Source organism: Alexandromys fortis, unplaced genomic scaffold (assembly GCF_014885135.2).
Source record: "Alexandromys fortis isolate MF-2015 unplaced genomic scaffold, M_Fortis_MF-2015_v1.1 scaffold_26, whole genome shotgun sequence".
In the NCBI taxonomy this organism is placed as follows: Eukaryota; Metazoa; Chordata; class Mammalia; order Rodentia; family Cricetidae; genus Alexandromys; species Alexandromys fortis.
This window is the reverse complement of record NW_026067894.1, coordinates 8,450,654-8,471,379: the sequence shown is the minus strand read 5'-3', so window position 1 is coordinate 8,471,379 and position 20,726 is coordinate 8,450,654. Positions and strand designations below refer to the sequence as shown.

The following is a 20,726-nucleotide window of genomic DNA, read 5'->3' as shown; positions in this document are numbered from 1 at the left end:
TAGGGCAGAATGCATATTTCTGATTTGGTTCTAGTTTAAAGAATCTGAGAAATCCCTCATTTCACAGGGAGAAAGTCAGAGAGGAAAAGCTGATTACTGCCAAACCACAGCCCTCCCTCTGGGCTCTGGGCTTGGCCTGCTGGGCTGAGTGGCTGCTGTTCGGTGATGACCCTCACAAGGCAGGTTTCCTTCTGCAGAGGTGTGGCTGCTCCAGTGAGAGAGCTATGGAGGGGGGACTCAAGACCCACGTGTATCCCAACAAATGCCACTAGTCACAACTAGAACAAAATGGTTTTAATCAATTGCGTCACCCTCACTCTCCTGGGAGCAGAGCAACAAAAAGGCTCGGCTCCTGCCCCCATAGGACAGTAAGGCTTATGTGTCTCCACACTGCAGGGCCCAGGCTAGGCAGGTGGGTGGGAGACAGGAGGCGTGGAGGGAGGAAATGGCAGGTGGCTTGAACATAGGAAAGCAAAGGGACCCTGGCCAGTTCTTGTGCCCCATGGCCTAGCCCAACACTCCCTCTCCCCCTCCCTGGCTTGAGAAAGGTCATGAGGAGGAGACAGGGGAGCAAGTCCCGCAGCAGGAGCAGCAGCAGCTGCAGGCTCCTTCACCAATAAACACACTTCATTACCAAGCTACAAGAGAGGGGTGGGAAGAGGGCCTGGGGTGGGCAGGAAGGGGGAGAAGCTGCCACCTGTGTCGCTGAGATTAAAGCAATGAGATGGTGCCAGACCCCCCACCACTAGCCTCACCCCCCCAGTCTTCTTAAAACTGTGAAAAAGCTTTTAGCATGGCCCTCCTGTCTCCAGGCCGCTCAGAAGCTTGACTGAGAGGAGGCACCTGGCAGAGACAGGGGCGAGGGAGGGAGGGAGGAGGGGAGAGAAGGGAGGCTGCTTCTCCCCAGAGGCTGCAGCTGGAGGGCTGCAGCCCAGAAGAAGCTCACAGGGCCGGGGGGAGGCAGGGATGAACCAACTCCCACCTCGAGAACAGGAGCCACGGGGTAGGGACAGGAGGGGGAGGGAGGCCTGGTGGTGGGGTGGTGCTGTGTCCAGTGTAAAGCTTGGGGGCTGCTGAGGAGGGATGGCTGAGCTAGGGACTTTCCCACCCCTCCCCCAGAGCAGCAGGGACAGAGAGAAGCCATCACTTCTTTGGTCTTTGTGGCGGCTCAGCACTCGGGTGGGAAGGAGGGCGGAGAGGGCGGGAAGGGTCCTTAGGTAGCGCCACCTCAGCAGAGAAGGCCTGGCTGGGAGCTCTGGCAGAAAGGTCACAGTGAGGCCGAGAAGCGCCCCAGGAGAGTGGCCATGGCGCAGAAGTACTTGCATGGGCAGGTGGGTGGGATGAGGTGTCCCACCTCCCGCCACATCATAGGAAAGGCAAAGCCCCCAAGACAGCCTAGGGGGACAGGCCAGGAGGGGATGAGGAAGCTCCCCTGCCACCAGGGCAGGTGGCCTGACCTTGCCATGCCAGGGCTCCCATCCCTCCTGTGCTTTCACCCTGACACTGGGGGCTGTGAAGGGACCTTCCAGAAAGACCACAGGGGAGCTAGCCCTGTAGGCAGGGAGCAGGAGTGGCAACAGGCCAAGGCAAGCCTTTGCCAGCGGGGAGTTCCACTCCCTCCCTGCTGCAACTGAAGGGCAGGGCAGTCCTTGAAGACAACTTCAGCTCTTGCCTCCCCACTGGAGGCAGAAGGGGTTGAGAAGGGCCAAGAGTCTTCCAGAGACACAGAAGCAGGAGTTGAGGGCAGAGGCTCCCCCTCCTGCCTTTCTGCTCAGGGCTGGGGACAGTCAAGAGACAATCAGCCCAAGAGTCTGAAAGCCAGCAAGTTGCAGCAATCCCCACCCACAATGCCAAACTAACAAACAAAACAGGGGAAATGAAAAATGGGGGTGGGAAGACAAACCAAAACAGAACCCAGCCCTCTGATCTCCTGCACAGGGCTGGGGACTGGGCTGGGAGCATCTAGCTGGGCCGGCACTGCACCTGGCCCTCGGAGTTGTCCTCGTCATCAGAGGCCCCAGCACCCCCACTGCTCAGGCCTGTGATCCGATAGCCCATGTCCAGCAGCATTGCCTCCAAGGGGTTGGCATTCATGCGCCGCTGGTTGGCCTGAGAGGCACCCTCCATATCCTCCACAACTCGGCCTGTGAGATCTTCACTCTGTCAAAAAAAGGCAGTTGTAGTGGGCTCAGGGAGGGCCAGCAGGATTCGAGGGAGGCGCATGTCCTGTGGCATATGCACAGGGGCCGGGGAGAACACATACTAGGATGTAAGAGGAAATACCCACTTCAGAGTATCTGAGAGATCACACTAGAGCATCTATGGGGAACGGAAGGTAAAACACATGGGAGGAGGAACACATGTTGGGGGGGATGCCTCCCATCCGTGTGTGTGTGTGTGTGTGTGTGTGTGTGTGTGTGTGTGTGTGTGTGTGTAGAGAGAGAGAGAGAGAGAGAGAGCACATGTGTTGGGTTGGAGACCAGATGCAGTCCCCTACCCAACAGCCCCTTATCTTTGCTCTCTCACAGAAGGGTCCTATGGGGCCCCCTTCTATAAGTCACAGCAAGTCAGTTCTGATCAGATCTATCTTGGGAACTCCAGTCTGCCAGCTGCACTGAGAGCAGAGGAGGCCACATTGGCCTAAGAGTTCTGTGTGCAAGACTGCCCTCACAGCGTCCTCTGGAGTTGCATCACCCCCGGGGGTGAGCGAAAAGGGTAGAGCTCAGACTTAAGGTTATCAGACTCCAAGGTCTGTGGACCTCGCTGGGACTTGAGTCAGCCCGTAAACCAGCTTTTGGGCAGATACATCAGTTGCACAGGAAGGGAAAGGCCTGTGGGGAGCCCTAGGCATCCCATGAGGGGCTGATCTGTTTTCCTTCCTGCACCCCTGCTCTTGGTGGATGCTCCTTTCACCTTCATGGCTAGCTCAAGGATAGTTCCAAGAGTACAGAAGCCAAGCTCACCCCAGAAATACCCACTGCATTGAGGGCTTCCTGGGCCCGGGGCTCCCACCTCCCCAGCAGCTTTAGCCTGTGTGGTTTATTCGCTTCCCCAGCCCTGAAGCTCAGCCAAGAGGCTCTAAACACAGTCCCTGTTTCTTGTCTGGCTTTGGCTACCCTGCTTGTGTCCTCACCTCTGGCCGCGGGTTCCACAGTCGCACAACAGGGTCGATGCCACTGGTGGCCAGGAAGCAGTAGCTGGGGTGCGGCTGCAAGCAGTTCACAATGGACTCATCCCCCTGGAGCACTCGGACTAGGTTGGTGGTCTCCTTTTCCCAGACGAAGAAGGAGCCATCGTCAGAGCCACTGACTATGTACTGAGCATTGCTGGCAGGGGACAAATGGGCAGGGAGGTCAGGTGGGAGACTCCCCTAAAGTCTCAAGTAAAGGCTTGAGGAAAAGGATGAAGCCTGGGACCACTTAGGTCCTCATATTCAGATATTCAGAACTCTTGACTCAGAACCCTACCAAGCAAATGGGGTTCTTCCTTCGACACTGCAGGTACTAGTCAGTACTGTATTAAAACCCAACATCAGTCAGGCGGTGGTGCACACGCCTTTAATCCCAGCACTCAGGAACCAGAGGTAGGCAGATCTCTGTGTGTTGAGGCCAGCCTGGTCTACAAAGAGAGTTCCAGGACAGCTAGGGCTACACAGAAAAATCCATCTTGAAAAACAAAACAAAGAAAACAATCTAACATCAGTGACTCTCTGGGTCCCTCCAAGATGGTGCTGCAGTGTCCCATGGTACATCACTCCATCCTTGGTGTAGGATCAACTCTTGTCTCTATCTTAGTCTCTAAGAACATCCACATCTAGCTAAGCCCTCCATCAGTGATCTGAAACTACCAAATCATGCGGTATATCCACAACACGGCCCACACCTACTGCTGACATTTAGAGGGGTCTTGGTGGAGACTCTCTTGATCTATGTCCATGTGTCTTATCCACCCAGAGGGTATAAACAAAGGAAGGATGGGGATTGGGATGGGTGCTCTGCCCCTCAGGACCTAGGGCACGGTCCTGAGCACAATGGTCTGAGGTGCCCAGCCTCTCATAGTCCTTTCAGTGGCTTCCCCTTTCAGTGGCAAAGAAAGCTCTAAGTGTCCAGCTAAAGCAAACAGGCAAGCTCTGGGACGCTAGGCAGAGTGGGGAGGGTGGAGGAGACTGCTCCAGGTACAGCATTGGATGCTGTACTCAGACTAGTCCATTATGGCTCCTGGCTGGCTTCATGAATAGACCAAGAAACAGAGGCCAGCAGAGGTACCCAAGGGGACAGAGGCAGAGCAAAGCAGTGAGTGGCCACAAAGTCTACGCCTCCCGTGTGGCCCCACCCCACCAACTCCTGCTGCCAATTGTGATATGCACCCTCCTCCTGTTCAGGGCCTCAGACCTGCCAAAGAAATTCGCCTCCTTGATGTCTGTGGTGGTGTTGCAGTGGCCACAGTAGCGGAACTGATAGTCGTAGCTCCGTTCCCGTAGCACCATTTCGTCTTCCGAGATGGAGTCCTTGCGACTTGTGCTCCGAAGGCGAACTGGACCACCGCCAGCTGCCTTCTTCTCCTCTGGGGGCAGAAATCGAGGAGAGGTGAGATGCTTCCCCCCCGTGTTCCTCATTGCTCCCTCTCTAGCTCTGAGCGGCCCGCACCCTCACTCTGGAAACTGAGAGAAGGCCGTAGGGACGTATATTTGTCACGCTTCCCACTTGAAGAGCATTCACCGAAAGGACAAACTCCATGCTAGTTATTGCCTCCAGTGAGTCCATTTTCCGTGTTTGTGGCCCACATCACCATGACCCAGCTCTCCCTACAACTCTGGCCAGAGGAACCAGGCAGGCTTTGGGGCCCTTTGCAGATGACACTGGTCTGGGGGCTGCGCCATATCTGTGGCCACACAGTTCTACCTAGTAGAGCTGAGTGGGGAACGAAGGCATTTCCACTGTCCTTGACACCATGCCTGCCACACTTGCACAGACTGCAACAAAGACAACAAACGGCACTGTCTCTCTCAGCCTAGTGAGCTGCCAAGGTCCCGCCTGGGAACAGGTGGGAAGGCCTGACTGGGCTCAGATGATTTCGGTACCTGGTGTCGTGAGTGCTCTCACTACCCTCAGCAGAGGCTTTCAAGGGTAGGTGCTGACCATCCATCCCCCTCTTCAGGTGTGGAAAGTGAGTTTCAGGAGTCAGCAGGCTCTCTTAGGCTACGGGGATCTGATCGCAGAGCCAGGCCCTACCCGCATCATGTAGCCAAGTAGGTAATCCACAGCATGTTCTGCTCCGCACTCACCACCATCGCTTTTGGAGAAGAGGGCAGCTGTGATGTCCCGACCCAGTGCGTCACAAGCACTACTGTGGGCCTGCTCTGGGAACTTCCCTTTGAAGTCATCCAGGCACTCCAGAGCCTCAGCCACATACTTCAGTTCAAAGAGGCACCGGGCCAGACGGAAGTGTGCCTTCAGGTGGCAAGGGTTCAAGGAGATGGCCTTGAGGCAGTCCCGGAGGGCATCATAGTGGTCGCCATCCCTGGGAAGGTAGAAGAATATAGATTAGAGGTGAGGCCACACCGCAGAGACAAGGTTCCCACTCAGTCTCCATTTTCTTTGGCTACTTCTAGCTCACCTCTAACACACTTCAGGGTGAGGAGACAGAAACCTTGGAAGCATTGGCTTAGCCCGGCTCTCCCTCCCTGGGAGATGGAACAAGCTAAGGAGCAAGCCAGGAACCCTGAGGTTTAAGACAGTAAAAAGCAATGTCGGGCTGCCCTCTGCTGGGCACAGAGGGCAACTGTGCACGGCTCACCTCAGGCACCCGCAGCTCTGCAGCAGAAGGCCTGGCATCTTGCCCACCTCAGACTCCCCAAGCCTTCCTTCTCTTTTCCTTCATCCACCTCCTCAAATCCCCCTGCTGGCCTTCAAAGCTATGTCCAAGGCAGGGGGCCCTCAAGGACAGTTCTGTGGTCTGGAGAAGCCAGAAGTGCGAGGCCTGGGGCTCAGGGTCTGACCAGCAGGCAGCGAGCCCTCAGCCAGACCCCCCTCTGTCCTGGCTGACTGATCTGCAGCAGCTGTGGCCTCCACCTCCTGGGGCTGGAGGATGGGGCCTGTCTGGCAAAGTCAGCTCTCTGGAAGCTGATGGGGAGGGGGCTGTGCACACCAGGAGTTCCAAATCCTCTCTACTCATTTCTCCAATGGAAAAGTATGGATAAAGGGTAGGGGAGACGCTTTTTATTGGAGGGGGTAAAGGGAGAAGCCCTCATTTTCCTATGTTGAGCCAGGACAAGGAGGCATGCCTCCCCTGTTGCCAGAAACACATCTTTGCCTCTCATCTGTAGAGCCAAGCAGCAGCAAGGACCACTTTCCCCTTTTTTTCAGTGCTGGGGAAGAAAGCCTTCCCCCTGCCCACCCCGCCACTGGGCTGGACTGGGCTGGGCCTACCCTGAAGCTGGTGAGCCCTCCACCAAGGGCACAGTTCACAGTATTCCTGTGTGGCTCCAGTCAGCCTGTCCTAGATGATGCCTCCTGATCCTGCTCCTGCCAGGTCTCCAGAAGGAACACTCAGCCCTCGGAGCAGCCACTGGGACCAGCAATGTGGGGCAGGCAGGAAACAGTTGCTTTGATGGTGAGCGCTGCGTCAGAATGAGTGGCTGTGACGAAGGAGCAGGCAAGGAGCAGGCGTTGTTTGGAAACCCAATTACTGCCTGCAAGGTGCCCCTTCTGAGCTCCTAGCAAGAGCCAGAGCAGAGACCAGCCAGAAGCCAGAGGGTGGTCTGCTTCCAGGAGCAGATGGCAGCTCTGGGGAGACTGGCCTGGGACAGAAGGACAGAATGTGACATTCTTAGGGTCACTGGCAGGCATGTGGGGATGGGGAAAAAAGAGCAGGCTGGCCCCAGGGCTCACCCATCCTAGATGCACTGCAGATCCATCTCCCTGAAAAGACAGACCTCTGCACATCCCTGTTCAATCTCTCCAGTAGCTGCCCAGCACACACTGAATCAAGGCCAAACGCCACCCTCTGCATTCCAAGCCCTTTCCAGGCAAGCCCCAGGCTACCTCACAGACTCATCCCCTGCCAGTCCTTTCCAGAACCCTCTCCTCCAGCCAAATGGATTTGCTGTTCTGAAGCAGGCTCTTCAGTCGGTCCCCCGCCCCCACGCCTTTGTTCACACCATTTCATCTCCCTGCAATGTCCTTCCCCACAGTCCTCTCCTCCCCCTCATCTCCTTGTGTAAGCTGCCCACACTTGGAGCCCATTCAGACACCACATCTTTCTGAGGCTTCCCTGATCCTGAGCTGAGGCGACTCCACTCCTCTTGATGCCCACAGCACTTTACCTGCCCTGCTGCCTCCTGCATCTTTCATAGCTTTCATGCTGAACTATGTCAGACTTTATCCTTGTCCAGCAGCTGGGCACTCCAGGGCACAGGGACTCAGAGTGACAGAACTGTTTGCCCAGTACCTAGCACATAGTAGGAGCTCAGAAAAAAAGCTGTGAATGAGGAAATCACCAACTATTCTCAGCAAAAATACCGACCTGAAGCAGAGCTCCCGGTCACGTTGAGATGAGGGCCGCCACACCTCAGATATCCCCAAAGAGTCCTTTTGAATTTGGGTGCCACTCGATGCCTGGGGGAACTCCTGATGCTTAAGCTGACTTCTGTGTGTGTGGCATCTTCCCCACCCCCATCCTGCTGACTTGGGTGGGTTTCTTAAGCTTCCCCAGGCCTGCCTAGTTTCAGCCAGACGATGGCACACCAGCTGGCCTGTCTGTCTGGGCAGAGCCGACGGATGCCAGACGGAGCAGAAATGGCTGTGGGCCCAGCTCTATCCATCTCTAGTCTTGGCCCTGGCTGGGGGATGGGGTCTGCATGCCTGCTTGTCTGACGGTACTATAGGCAGGATGGTCTGAGGGGCTTCTTAGGCTACGGTCCTACCCCTTTACCTCCAGCCAGTGTAACCCAACACAATCTATACTTGACTTCCGATCTCTAGGTCTAGTCTATACTTGGTCCAGTGAGTGGCTACAAGAACAGAAAACAAATGCAGAACCATTTAGCTGCAGAATCGTGTTTGAGGATACAAACTGAGTTCACCAAGCTCCTCAGTTGCATCTACCTAGATTCCATTGTTCTTTCAAGGCCAGATTCCCTAGTAATCAGTATCAACAATGTCTCAAGCCCCACTTCATTCACGCGCTGTAACAAAGCACTGAATTTCCTGTGAACACGACCACTAATCTCTTGGTGCTTAAAATATGGACCCGGCTACCTTCAGCCTCAGAGATGGGAAGGAGTGGCCTACATTCAAGGAGCCCCAAGAGGCAGCTGGCTGCCGATGCCACCTTCTCTGGTTGCCTTAGCAATTTGGTTCCATGGTCTGCTTGCTCAGTCCTTGTTCTGACCCAGGTCCCTTTGTGGTGCCCACTCACCACTTGCGTTTCATGTAGGCAGCAGCTCGGTTCCCATAGAGCATGGCATTGTGAGGGGCCTTTTGCACAGCCTTGCTGTACAGCTGAATGGCCTGGGTCCACTGCTGGCAGGCGAAGGCTTCATTGGCTTGCTGCTTCACGCGTTCTAGGTATGGGGGCAGCTCCACCTGGGGGCTGCAAGGGTACGAGAGCCAAGCCAGACCAGTTAAAGGTTAGTAGCGCTATCCAAGGTCCATGCATGGTTCTGTGGACCCTAGGATCTCACTGCTATCCAGAAAAGGGCGTTCTCACTTTGAGATTACTACCTATTACCAGGAGAGAAAATGTGTACAATCCAAATACTGTGAGCCAGTATAAGGGAGGCAGGAGTAATGATGCCTGAATAGGCATACAGCAATCACTAACCAAATGCTTGGGCTTAGGTGCCAGCCACTGATATTACCTGAATTAACCCTAGACCATCCTACTTCTTCCCATGACTCTCTATGGAGAGTTCGGTTTTTCTCAGGGACTAGAAAATTCCAACATCTGAGGCCAAGAGAGGGGCGGGAAGAGTTGAGGCAGGTATATGCTCTGGGATGGGAAATACTATAACCAGGAGGACCATGTGGGTGGGGGAAGGCTCAATGCCTCCAGACCCTGGCCCAAGCACTGTACAGAAGGACAAGCTCTAGTCTGGGGGGGGGGGGTAGCCTCCAGAAAGAAGCTGCAGCAGGAACATTGGCCACTCTAAGAAGCGTCTCTGGCCCAATCTCCAACATCTGGGATTCACATCTGGGTTCTGGAAGGCAGGGGTATATGTGTTATAAATTTTTGTTGAGATTTAATTTTGTGTTATGGGTGTTTAGCCTTTATCAATGTGTACCATGTGTGTGTATTGCCTGAACAGGCCAGAAGAGGGCATTGGATCTCCTGGAAATGGAGGTATAGACAATTGTGAGCTGCTGTGTAGCTCTGGGAATGGAACCTGGTCTTCTGGAAGAGCAGCTAGTGCTCCTGACTGCTGAGCTATCTCTCCAGCCCCCAGAAGAGATGTTTACAGGACATGTTTTTCCCTCCTGTCCAAAAGGTGCAGCTAAGACATGGATTTGCCACAGAGGTCAGTTGGCCTCACCTGATACACCCCTTGCTTTCTGGCAGCCGGAAGCCATTGCTGTGAAGGTGTAGGCCATTAGATACGCCATTGGACACACCGTTGGTAGGCATCTTGCCATTCTGGACTTCTGGCAGGATGAAAAGAAAGCAACAGTACAACTCAGGAGGAGGCTTCCTTCCTCTGCATCCCTCTGGCTTCCATCATAGGATCTGATGGCTCCATTGTGAGACTGTTCTCCCAGGTCAAACCCAGCCCCAGAAAGCAAATCAGGACAGGACAGGACAGGCAGGCAATGGTATAAAGAAAAGCCCGCGCGCCCTCTGCTGGCTAAAGAGGACATAGCTTCTATCTGACATTTCCCACTGCTGACTCTGGGGAGGGATGGAGGGTTGGGGGTGGGGTGGTATTCATCAGCTGTAACCCTATTTAATTTTTTTTTCTTGTTTTTTAGGCGAACGATTTCAAATTCTTAAGTGCCAAGCCATCTTCCTTGGGGGTGGGGTACAAAGCCTTGGGAAGACCTCTCCGACCTCTTGTGATCATCCTCACAAGGTCACTGTGGAGTCTGCTCCTTTTCCAGTACATGGACACAGGCTTCTCCACAGGTGACAGTACTCAAGATCCCACCCACCTCAGCTTAGGTTCCCCATGGGCAGAACTTACCCACTGGGTGGCATTTTCTAGGCAAGAGGAAGGTATATGGTCGTTGCTTGTAAGTCAGATCAAACAAATAAACCTGGAGTGAAGAGAGGGGGCCATGAGGTGAGCTGTAGCTGAAGCACTGGCCAGGTCTTGGCAGCTTGAAGACGCGGGTCCTTAACTCACTGAGAACACTGAGCATGGAATCTGAGCTAGCAAGGTCTCCCCGCAATGAACCATAAGCAGGGAACTCTTCCTAACCTTGACTCGGGGTAGCTGGATGATGTCCTCAGAGCCCTGGCTGGAGTAAGTCACTAACTGGGAGCACGTCCTTAAATAAGATCCTAAAGTGAAAAGCTCCTAACAGCGACACTGCCAATTACCTCCCTCAGGAAGTAAACATTATCTGTTGTTAATACTTACTGAGTGTTATTTAATGCTTATTTTGTTCCAGAATTCTGCTAAATGTTCTATATGGACTTGCTCCAGAAAGTTAACTGAAGAGGCTATTAATATCATCATCCTTTCTGCAGATGAAGAGACAGAGACTCAGAATCGCACGCTTGCCCAGGGTCGTAAAGGATAGCATAGCCAGGACTCAGACCGTGTAGGTGTGCTATCCCTGACTCCTCCGTTAGGCCTTCCACTCATCCTCATGCTCCCTCAGGCCAGTGCTCACCCATCCTCCAGCCCCTCTCCTGTGTATTTACACCTTGCTTTGCAATGGGTCACTGCCTCACTTCCCTGTCTGCTTCCAGAAAACAGCAGGAGAGGAAACTGAGGCTCAGGAAAAATATAGACAACTGCTTGAAGTCACTGTAAACAGCTAGTAAGTTACAGGTTGGCATTTGAGAATGGGTATATCGATCCCCCGGGCGAGTCTTCCTTTGAAATTGAAGCTGGCCTTGAGTTCTCTATCTCCTGCAGCAGCCTCCTGAATGCTGAGGCTGCGGGTTCCACCTCACCTAGCCCATCACCATCATCTCTCTCTCTCTCTTTCTCTTTCCCACCCTGTAAGACAGGGCACATATCACCATACCTGGTTTACCCAGTTTATGTGGTGCTAGGGATCAAACTGGGGTTTTGAGCATGCTAGGCAAGCACTCCGTCAATTAAGTAACATCCTTAACCCATGGTCTGTCAATTTCCAGGTGTATGTTCTCTTTCATCTTCTTGTTAAAACTGAGTGTATGGTGCACATGTGAACGCAGAGTGCACGTGACAGGTGACAGAGCCTGAGCGGAGGTCAGGGGACAACTTTTTCCCGTTTGTTTCCCGTAGTTCTGGTTAGCCTGAGACTCAAGATGTAAGATTTAAGATCAAGCTCATCTTAAACTCCTAAGGATCTGCCTACTTTTGTTTCCCAACTGCTGGGATTAAAGGTGTGTGCACCACCATTTCCAGTCCCAGAAGGTAACTTGAGAGTTGGTTCTCTCCTTCTATCTGGGGACATTTTTTATTTTTATTTTATGTACACTGGCATAAGGAACTGGAGTCACAGATAGTTGTGAGATGCAATGTGGGTGATGGGAATTAAACCCTGGAAGAATAGCCAGTGTTCTTAACTGCTGAGCCATCTCTCTAGCTCCAAATGGCAAGCACTTTTACCTGAGGAGTCATCTTCCTCATGGCAGACCAAATGAGGCAGATCAAAGCCTACATTCTTATCCAAAATATCTTATCTGTCTAGTTCACTTAAAAAGAGGAAAATAAAACTAGGTTAGGGTAACTCTGCTGTAATCTGCATGTTATCCTCACATGTCACAATGCCATTTACAAGGGAGCTATTGCTTTATCTGCTACGACAGACGGCAGGCTGGTGGAGAGTCTCACCAGGCAGCAGAGCCTACCTGCTCCCCTCCCATGTTGACTAGCAGCTCTGTGCCATTGGGGCTGAAGGTCACATAAGTGGCAACCAGCACTCTCAGACGGCTATTATAGTCAGGTAACTTCACCGGCAGGTGACCTGTCATGAAGAATACAATAACTCTGTAAGATGAAACTTCCACACTCGCTTACAGAGGCAGGGGACAGTGTAAGGACAGCCAAATTGAAAATGCTAGCAATCAACTTCATTATGGAGGCAGAGACAGTGTCGAGCACTTGGTATAGGCAATGGCCAGCAACTTTTGTGTGTTCCCTCATTGAGTCATTCTGTATGTGAAGCAGGGTCTCGCTATGTAGTCCAGACTGGCTTCACGCTTACTAGTTATTCCAGATTAGTGTTGTGATTTTGAACCTCCTTCCTTAGCTTCTAGAGTCCTATGAGGATGACTGGGTTTTCGAGACAGGGTTTCTCTTGATAATAGTCGTGGCTGTACTTGAACTCACTCTGTAGACCAGACTTAACCTTGAACTCAGAGATCTCTGCCTCCCGAGTGCTGGGATGAAAGACATGTGCCACCATTGCCCGGCATGTTTTTGAATTTTCTGTTGTTCCCCTTTGCCCCCATGGACAGTCCCCAGAAAGAGCCCCGGTTTAGCTGAGAGCCAGGATGGGCCCTACCTGCCACATAATACTGCGCCGCACCGTCCGGAAGGGGCTTCTGTCGGTCACAGAAGGTGTGCACGCCGGCAGTAGGACTCTGCTTCATGCTCTTTCTGAGGGAAGGAAAGAAATCAGGCAGGTTAAAGCTCTAGCTCTGTCCCTGGCTAGGTGGCTCCCACTTCAGAGGACACCCACAGCTGTGTCCCCAGAGCTAGAGAAGCATCTCTCTTCCTGCCAGGCAGCTCCAAGGTTTGCTCTTTAGATGCCTATGGACAGATTCGCCAGTAGTAGAGCAGGCTAGACCTGTCCTAGAGCAGGCTAGACCTGTCCTAGAGCAGGCTAGACCTGTCCTAGGATCAGGAAAAAAAAAATCAAGGCTGTGGAGACTGCTCGGGTCTGAGACCACCCTCTCCTATCTTTTTCTGAGACCGGGTCACATTAGTTAAGTAAGGCTTACTTCAGACTCAGCTCTGTAGAAAAGATGACCTTGAACCTTGCTCCTTTCCCTTCTACCTCCCAAGTACTAGGATTATAGTAGTGTGCCACCATTGGTGATTTTACCTTTTATGTTTAAAAATATTTTATTTTGGGGCTGGAGAGATGGCTCAGTAATTAAGAGCACTTGACTGCTCTTCCAGAGGTCCTGAGTTCAATTCCCAGCAACCACATGGTGGCTCACAACCATCTGTAACGAGATCTGGTGCCCTCTTCTGGCCTGCAAGTGTACATGCAGGTAGAATACTGTATACATAATAAACAAATCTTGAAAGATGATGTGACTATCTCTGCGTGAGGGAATGAGCTTGTGAGAAAAGGTGCTCCACCCAAAAGACCAGAAGAGGATGTCAGATCCCCTGTAATTAGAGTTGTGAGCTACCATGTGGATGCTAGAAATCAAATACTGGTTCTTGGTAAGAGCGGCTCTTAACCACTGAGCCATCTCTCCAGCTCTACTCTTTGAACTTTTTCCTTTTTTTTAAAAAAATTATTTATTATATATACAATATTCTGTCTGCATGTATGCTTGCAGGCCAGAAGAGGGCACCAGACCTCATTACAGATGGTTGTGAGCCACCATGTGGTTGCTGGGAATTGAACTCAGGACCTTTGGAAGAACAGTCAAGTGCTCTTAATTACTGAGCCATCTCTCCAGCCCTTGAACTTTTTTCTTAAGTAAAATATGGACAAGTATGTCGTTCAGTGGTAGAGTACTTGCTGAGCACGTGCATAGTCTCATATTAATCCCAGTATCACAATAAGTAAATAAAATTATACATACAAAATATTACACATGTAGGACTCTAACTCTGTGGTCAGATGTAGAGGCCTGTGCCTTTAATCTCAGCAGTGGGAGGCCTGCTTTATGAGTTCAAGGTCAGTCTAGTCTATATAATGAGTTCTAAACCAGCCAAGGCTACAGAACAAGACCTTATTTCAAAAAACAAAAAACAAAGGAGAGGGGAGAAAAGAAGACTAACTCTGGGGTTGCAGAAATGGTTCCACTTGCCAAGTCTGATGACCCGAGTGCGAGTGACCCCAGGACTACATGGTGGAATCAGTCCTCTGACCTCTACACACGCACCATGGCTCTTGTGAAACTATGTATGTCCCTCTGCCCCACACACAGGTAAATAACTGTCTAACAGTGAGATACTATCAGGAGACGCACAGTGATTAATGGGAGGGAGTTACAGACAAATTACTGTAAAAGAAAGGGTCCACAGGGTTACTGGTCGTACCTGTGGTTATGGATCATTCGGATGTCATAGAGTCTCACAAAGGGCCCACTGGCCCCTACTGCCAGACAGTTGTTGTCCTGGGGATTGACTGTGAGGCACTTGGCCTCTACCATCGGGCCGCAGTACTCTGTCAGGTCAATCAGCACCTCTGAGTGTTTGCTGTTCTCCCGAAGGTCATACTGGCTGTAGGAGAAGACACAATTAGAGGCCAGGGTTCTTATGCCGAAAGCAGGGAGAACCCAATCCTGGTGATGCAAGAGGAGATGCTGTCTAGTGCGAGGCAGCTGCCTTAGTAAGCTTCTTCTATTTTTGAGACAGGGTCTCACTGTGTAGCTCTGGCTATCCTGGAAACTCATTATGTAGACCAGGCTGGCCTCCAATTCAGAGACAGAGATCCATCTGCCTCTGCCTCCCCCAAGTGCTGGGATTAAAGGCGTGCACCACTGCACCTGGCTTTATAGTAGGCATCTTAACACATTCTGATTTATCCTAAATTAATCCCTTACAGTATATACTACAGTTCAGATCTTATAAATGTCAACATTACAGCTACTTCTATTCTACCAGTGATTGCAAAAAATACTGAGGGAAACTGTGCTGTTCATCCAATACTCTCTAAGTGTTTCATGTGAACCACCAGCCCTGTGCCACTAGAACACAGAGGCACCAAGAAATTAAATAAACTATCTGGGGTATCACAGCTACGAAGTACAGAGCAGGAATAACCTGCTAAGACTATGGCGTGTAAATTATTTGTTAGCTGGGTGTCATGGCACATGCTTGTAACCCTAGTGTTCAGGAGGCTGAGGCAGGTGGATCATGAGGCCAAGGCCTGGGTTACACAGTGAGGATAGCCTGGGGTGCACAGGAAGATCTTGTTTTTTAAAAAAAAAAATCAATCAACTAAACAAACAAAAACCTCCAAGCCCCCACACTTCTTGGTTATGCTCTCCTTACTTTCTTCCAGGGAACATGAGAGTAAGAGAAAGGAGAGCAAAGCTTCCCCGAGAGCTGCCTGTGGACACCAAAGCCAGGCCAGCTCCACAGCCCCAGCAGGATGGCAAAGGAAAAGCCCAAATGTCTAGAGTAGGAGCACACCCCTGCTGCCACCACACAGGAACCTCCAGAATGGGGCGCGGCAGCACCCGTTTCTTGCCTAGCCGCCTCTAACTGCCTCACACAGTTCACTTGTCCTCCTAGGCCATCCTAACTGGAATGCTCTTCCTAAATAGTCTGACATCATTCTTCTGCCACTGATGCCTGCAGCCTGAGTTTATGAAAGCCCACAGTCCGACTCTTAAGACCAATTTCACACACCAGCTTTCTATGTGGTCTAGTTATAATCAGTCTCCTCTTCTCTCCCCGGGCTAGGGCTTCAAGTATGCTAAGTGAGCGCTCTACTACTGAATTGTGTCCCCAGCCTACACTACAGCATCCTGCACCTTGTATGCGACTTTTATCTCCCTATATGTGTGGCGAATCCACCCTGCCGCCTCTTGCCCACCCACCTCTCTTCTGCTCTTGAAGGCCCAGCTTATGATCACGTACTGTTAGAATGTCTCCACTACCTGTGCCTCGTCTAGGTCCTCGGGGTTCTTCTACCTGAGGCTCAAGGCTGCTTGGTTTCCTCCCGTCTGGCCCTGAGAACAGGTCAGCAAGTGCTTCCTGAACACGCCACTGACCCAGGCTGTCATTCAAGTACCGTGTGTTTTATATGCATGTTCTCCCCTGTCATACTCAGATCAACAAAGGGGATATTATGATTATTCTATTTTAGAGACAAAGAGACTAAAGTTCAGAGGTAAAGTGGCCGTTTCAGACTTAACACTGAAAGAATTAGAATTTGACCTGGTCTGCCTGGCTTCAGAGGTCTGCTTCTAACTACACTGTTATGAGCGTACACATTACTTAGAAGGTTCTCTATAGCAGCGTAGAGAAGATAAGAAAGGGTGGCCAGTTGAAGCAGTTTGGAGAAGTGAGGGGAGAGTCGGGAGGCCGCATCTGGAGGAAGCAGTTAGAGCAAGGCAGTGGCGCTATCACAGAGCACGCTGGGCTGTTCTTGTAACCCCATCTGCTCAGGAAGCAAAGGGGTTCCACAGAGGCAGGAGTTGGAAACCAGCCTGAGTAACAGAGAGACCATCTCTCTCTCCAAACAAGAGTGGAGGCCTCTGAGAATGAGCACGCTTGTCTCCACACCTGAGAGGCTGGGGAGAGACGATCTCCAGCCCAAGTACAACCCGGACTGCAGAGCAACGCCTGTCTCAACACCCAATCCTTCCCACGAAAAGGGGTGGTGGTGGTTTAGCTCAGTGGTAGAGAATTTATCTGGTATGCAAGAGGCCCTGGGTTTGAGTCCCAGCACCCCTAAAAGGAAAGAGGGGCAATAGCACCCATCTTTGTCTGAAAAGGTCAGAGGTAAACATGCAGCCGCACAGGACACTGGAACTGTAGGGAGAGGTGCCAGGTCTGTGGAAGGCGGCATTATGGCAGGGGGCACAACCCACTGCCATTGAGGCAGGGGACATGCCATTTTACGCAGAGACACTTACCGGATAAGCCCATCCTCGGCGGCGCTCCAGAATGTGTTAGGCCACATGGGTGCTGTGGCGATGCGCTTCACCCGGTTTGTATGGTCTCCAAACATGTGGATCGTCTCCTTTACCGTCAGGTCATGGACATGAACCTTGGAGTCAGCTGCCCCCGTGATCAAGATTCTGTCTCCGGCATGAGGCAGGAACTGCTCAGAAGAAATTGCATGATTGGCAGAGTCAGGGTGGAGCTGGCTACTGAAGGAGACCGGCCTGGATGTCAGCATGTCCTTTCCCTCTCAAGTCACTTAAGAAAATAAGTTTATCAAGCTCACCAAAATAACTTAGGATGGGAAGCAGCAGCCTAGCAGCCTTCAAGGTTAAAATGAAGATATCTTATTTTATATACAAGCTCATGTGGTTAGGGTGGTCACGACTTACACTAAGCTGCTTTACCTAAGGAGCCCCTTTCCTATGCGTCTTCTCCAAGCAGAAGCCGAGTGGACGATAATCTTTACTTCACTTACTAAGAATTTCCAAATACCAGTCAACAACACGTTTCCTTGCTGACACTGAAAATAACCGCATTACAACTGGGAGGCTGGGAGTGAGTCCTGTGCCAAACATTCACACAGGATGTGTAAGGACTAAGACCAACCCTAGCACAAAGAAAACTACCTTTGAGGGGCATGGGCTAAGAGATGTTTAAAGTGTTCAACTCCTTCTGTGGAAAAATTGGGGAATCAGGTAACAAAGATTAGAAACTATTCCTATCTTGCTGGGTAGTGGTGCTGCACACTTTAACCCCAGCACTCAGGAGGCAGAGGCAGGCGGATCTCTGTGAGTTCAAGGCCAGCCTGGTCTACAGAGTGAGTTCCAATACAGCCAGGGCTGCACAGAGAAACCTCATCTCAAAAGACAAAAAGCAACAAAGCAACAAAACCAGAACCACAACAAAACCATTCCTTTCTTTTGACCTAAAACTCTCACTTCAAAGAAATAAAACAAAAGAAAGGATCTGGGCAAAAGTGCTCAGCACAGCACTCCTGACAATGACAAAGAGTAGGAAGAGTTCAGTGGGGAAGGTCTGGCCACCGTAAAGATGACCGCCATCACCCAGTGAAGTGGAGAACACAGCACTCCAGGTGACATGTGGCAAGAACAAAGCAGTTGCAAATGTGGCCTCGTGGACAAATACGACACAGCTTTATCTTCCTAACTTGGGGAAGATAGGGTTTGGCATGGCTATTAGTTGAGTATCTCTCCCCCTCCTTCCTTGTAATGGGGACAGACACCTGCACGGAGAATGTTAGGCAAGGGCTCGACCACAGAGCTAGACCCCAGCTCTCTTTTTAGTTTTTATTTGGAAGAGTGAAGAAATTACACTTTTCTGCCTGGAGGTAGCACAGATCCTAGCTAGCCACAGCACAGACAGGTGAGCCCTCACTGCAGCTGCATTTGTAATGTACCATGGTTGCCACTGGGGGGAGCACATGGGTGAAATACTGTAAGTGCCTATGGTTGATGTTTTGACTACCTCAATCAAAAATGAGTAATTTCTCTGCTTTTCTTAAAAAACGAAAAACTAGGGCTGGCAAGATTGCTCAGTGGATAAAGGCACTTCCCAAACAATTCTGGTGAATTGGGACCAATCCCAGGGACCCACAAGAAGGAGAGAACCAATCCAAGAAGCTGTCCTGACTTCCACACACCTGCTGTGGCACCCATGCCCCCTCTTCCATATCACATACATACATAAATAACATACTTTTGAAAATGTATTCTTAAAACATCAAAAATGCCAGAAGAGGCAGATAAAGAGTTGTGTCTTGCACCAAGGGCCAGTAAGTGGGTGTATGTCTTACTATACAGTACAGGCTGGTCAGTAGAATGAGCCAAGCTGTAGCTGTTCTGCTTCGAGAAAAATACCTAATAATCTAAATGACCCTGCAATTCTGTATAGCCAGAGGCTCCCCAAACTCCCACAACCAGGACCAGCAGTGGCCAACAGCCCAAATGGCCTCTATGATATCCGTATGACTGAGACCAGGTCAGAGCCTTCCCTAGGCCTGTAAGCTAGTCAGTACAGGCAGCCTATCTCTAGAACCCATCTTCTTAGAAGAGTTGAGTTTCCATGCAATTGTGCCTCCTTGTGCACCAGGGATTGTATTACACCAGGAAACTTTTTTTTCCAAATTATACCATGCCTAAATTTATTGGGAATAAACCACCTGGCATCAGACTCCCCAAAGTCTTGATCCGGGCTGACGAGGTCAATCTACACCAAGTTCTCATTCTCGCCTCACCATGGTTCGTTTCCCTGTCTGACACTTAACGGAGACCCCCGCACCCTGATAAACACCCAAAGGGCTGTCCAACCTTCTTCAGCCAGACACGTGGCAAATGCCTCTAATCCCAGAATGCAGGAGGCAGAGGCAGGTGGATTTCTATAAGTTCAAGGGCAGTCTTGTCTACAGAGTGAGACCCTGTATTAAAAAAATAAACAACTTTCTTCATGGAGCCCCAAGCAGACAGTCCTTTCCATCTCCAGGCTACATGTGATTCTAAGGCCTCATGCGTACTTCTAGGTTTGCTCTCTAGGATCAAGACAGCAAGTTTCCGGGGAGGAGCGGACTGCAGACTCATGCTATAGCTCTGTGGGTAGAGTACTTGCCTAGCATCTACGAAGTGCTAGGTTCCATTCCAGCACCAAACAAACTTACTTCTTTTAGAGCACTCTACGGAGGTGGAGGATCAGGAGTTCAAGGTCGTCCTCAGCTACAAGCTGATTTTCAGGGGCCAGTTGGAATTATATGAGACTTGTCTCAAAGGAAAAAAGACAAATTTCACATAGCAGGGCTTTCAAAGGTCTATAGGCTCCTGCCCACCTCTTCTCAGCTGAGTTCTCTGACCAAGGGTGAAGTTAATTTCCTATGACAGGAGAGCAAAGCTACAAGATCTATGCTAGGAGTTTAATTTTTATCTTATATGGAGGAGCTTTTTTTTTTAACCACATGTCTGCCCTTGGAGTTAGATCCAATGAACTGGAGTTACAGCCAATAGTGGGCGCCACAGAAGTACCGGGAGACCAACTCTGGTCCTCTACACAAGCAGTAAGTTCTCCTAATCACTGAGCCATCTCTCAGGCTCTATTCTTTTATCAAACAAAAACAACAACAAAATCTTAGCCAGGTGTTGTTGACACACACCTTTAATTACAGCACTGGGGAGGCAGAGGTAGACAAATCTCTGTGAGTTCAAGGCCAGCCTCATCTACAAGGTGAGTTCTGGGACAGTCAGGGGTAAGTAGAGAAACCCTATCTCCAAAAGCCAAACCAAACCAAAAACCAACAAAAAAAACCCCTCACTCTGTAAGTTGGCCTTGAACTCAAGAGATCTGCCTGCCTCGGCCTTTTAAGTGCTAGATTAAAGGAGTTTGTCACCATGCCCATCTTAAAAAATATTTTGAGGTTTTAAGAATATTGGCTTAGAGAGATAGCTCAGCTGTTAAGAACACTGGCTGCTCTTCCAGAGACCCAGGATTGATTCCCAGTACACACATGGTGGCTCACAACCCTCTTTAAAAAATTCAAATTTGTGTGTGTGTGTGTGTGTGTGTGTGTGTGAGAGAGAGAGAGAGAGAGAGAGAGAGAGAGAGAGAGAGAGAGAGAGAGAGAGAGAGAGAGAGAGAGAGACTACAAAAACCAAAAGAGGGGGTCAGATAGACTGGAGTTAGAGTTACAAGTAGCTGTGAGCTGCCACTATATGGGCCGCTGGGAACTGGATTCCCAGGACTTCTGAAAGAGCAGCAGGTGCTT

At 50.8% G+C, this 20,726-nt stretch overlaps 1 protein-coding gene across 3 annotated transcripts in view; it reads right to left on the bottom strand.

Moving 5' to 3' along the window:
• Window positions 1-279: 279 nt before the first annotated feature.
• Wdtc1 (WD and tetratricopeptide repeats 1) overlaps window positions 280-20,726 on the bottom strand; it is a 57,309-nt gene continuing 36,862 nt past the window's right edge. For 2 of the 3 annotated variants that reach the window (XM_050149933.1, XM_050149930.1), the window contains exons 6-16: window positions 16,930-17,117; window positions 14,381-14,563; window positions 12,660-12,754; window positions 12,004-12,119; window positions 10,178-10,250; window positions 9,533-9,641; window positions 8,419-8,592; window positions 5,285-5,520; window positions 4,392-4,563; window positions 3,134-3,326; window positions 280-2,160 (exon numbers count right to left, since the gene is read on the bottom strand). In XM_050149933.1, coding sequence (XP_050005890.1) covers window positions 1,963-2,160; window positions 3,134-3,326; window positions 4,392-4,563; window positions 5,285-5,520; window positions 8,419-8,592; window positions 9,533-9,641; window positions 10,178-10,250; window positions 12,004-12,119; window positions 12,660-12,754; window positions 14,381-14,563; window positions 16,930-17,117 — 1,737 coding nt within the window. In that variant the 3' untranslated portion in view covers window positions 280-1,962. The remainder of the gene's footprint in view (window positions 2,161-3,133; window positions 3,327-4,391; window positions 4,564-5,284; window positions 5,521-8,418; window positions 8,593-9,532; window positions 9,642-10,177; window positions 10,251-12,003; window positions 12,120-12,659; window positions 12,755-14,380; window positions 14,564-16,929; window positions 17,118-20,726) is intronic. The other variant, XM_050149943.1, reaches the window with a different exon arrangement.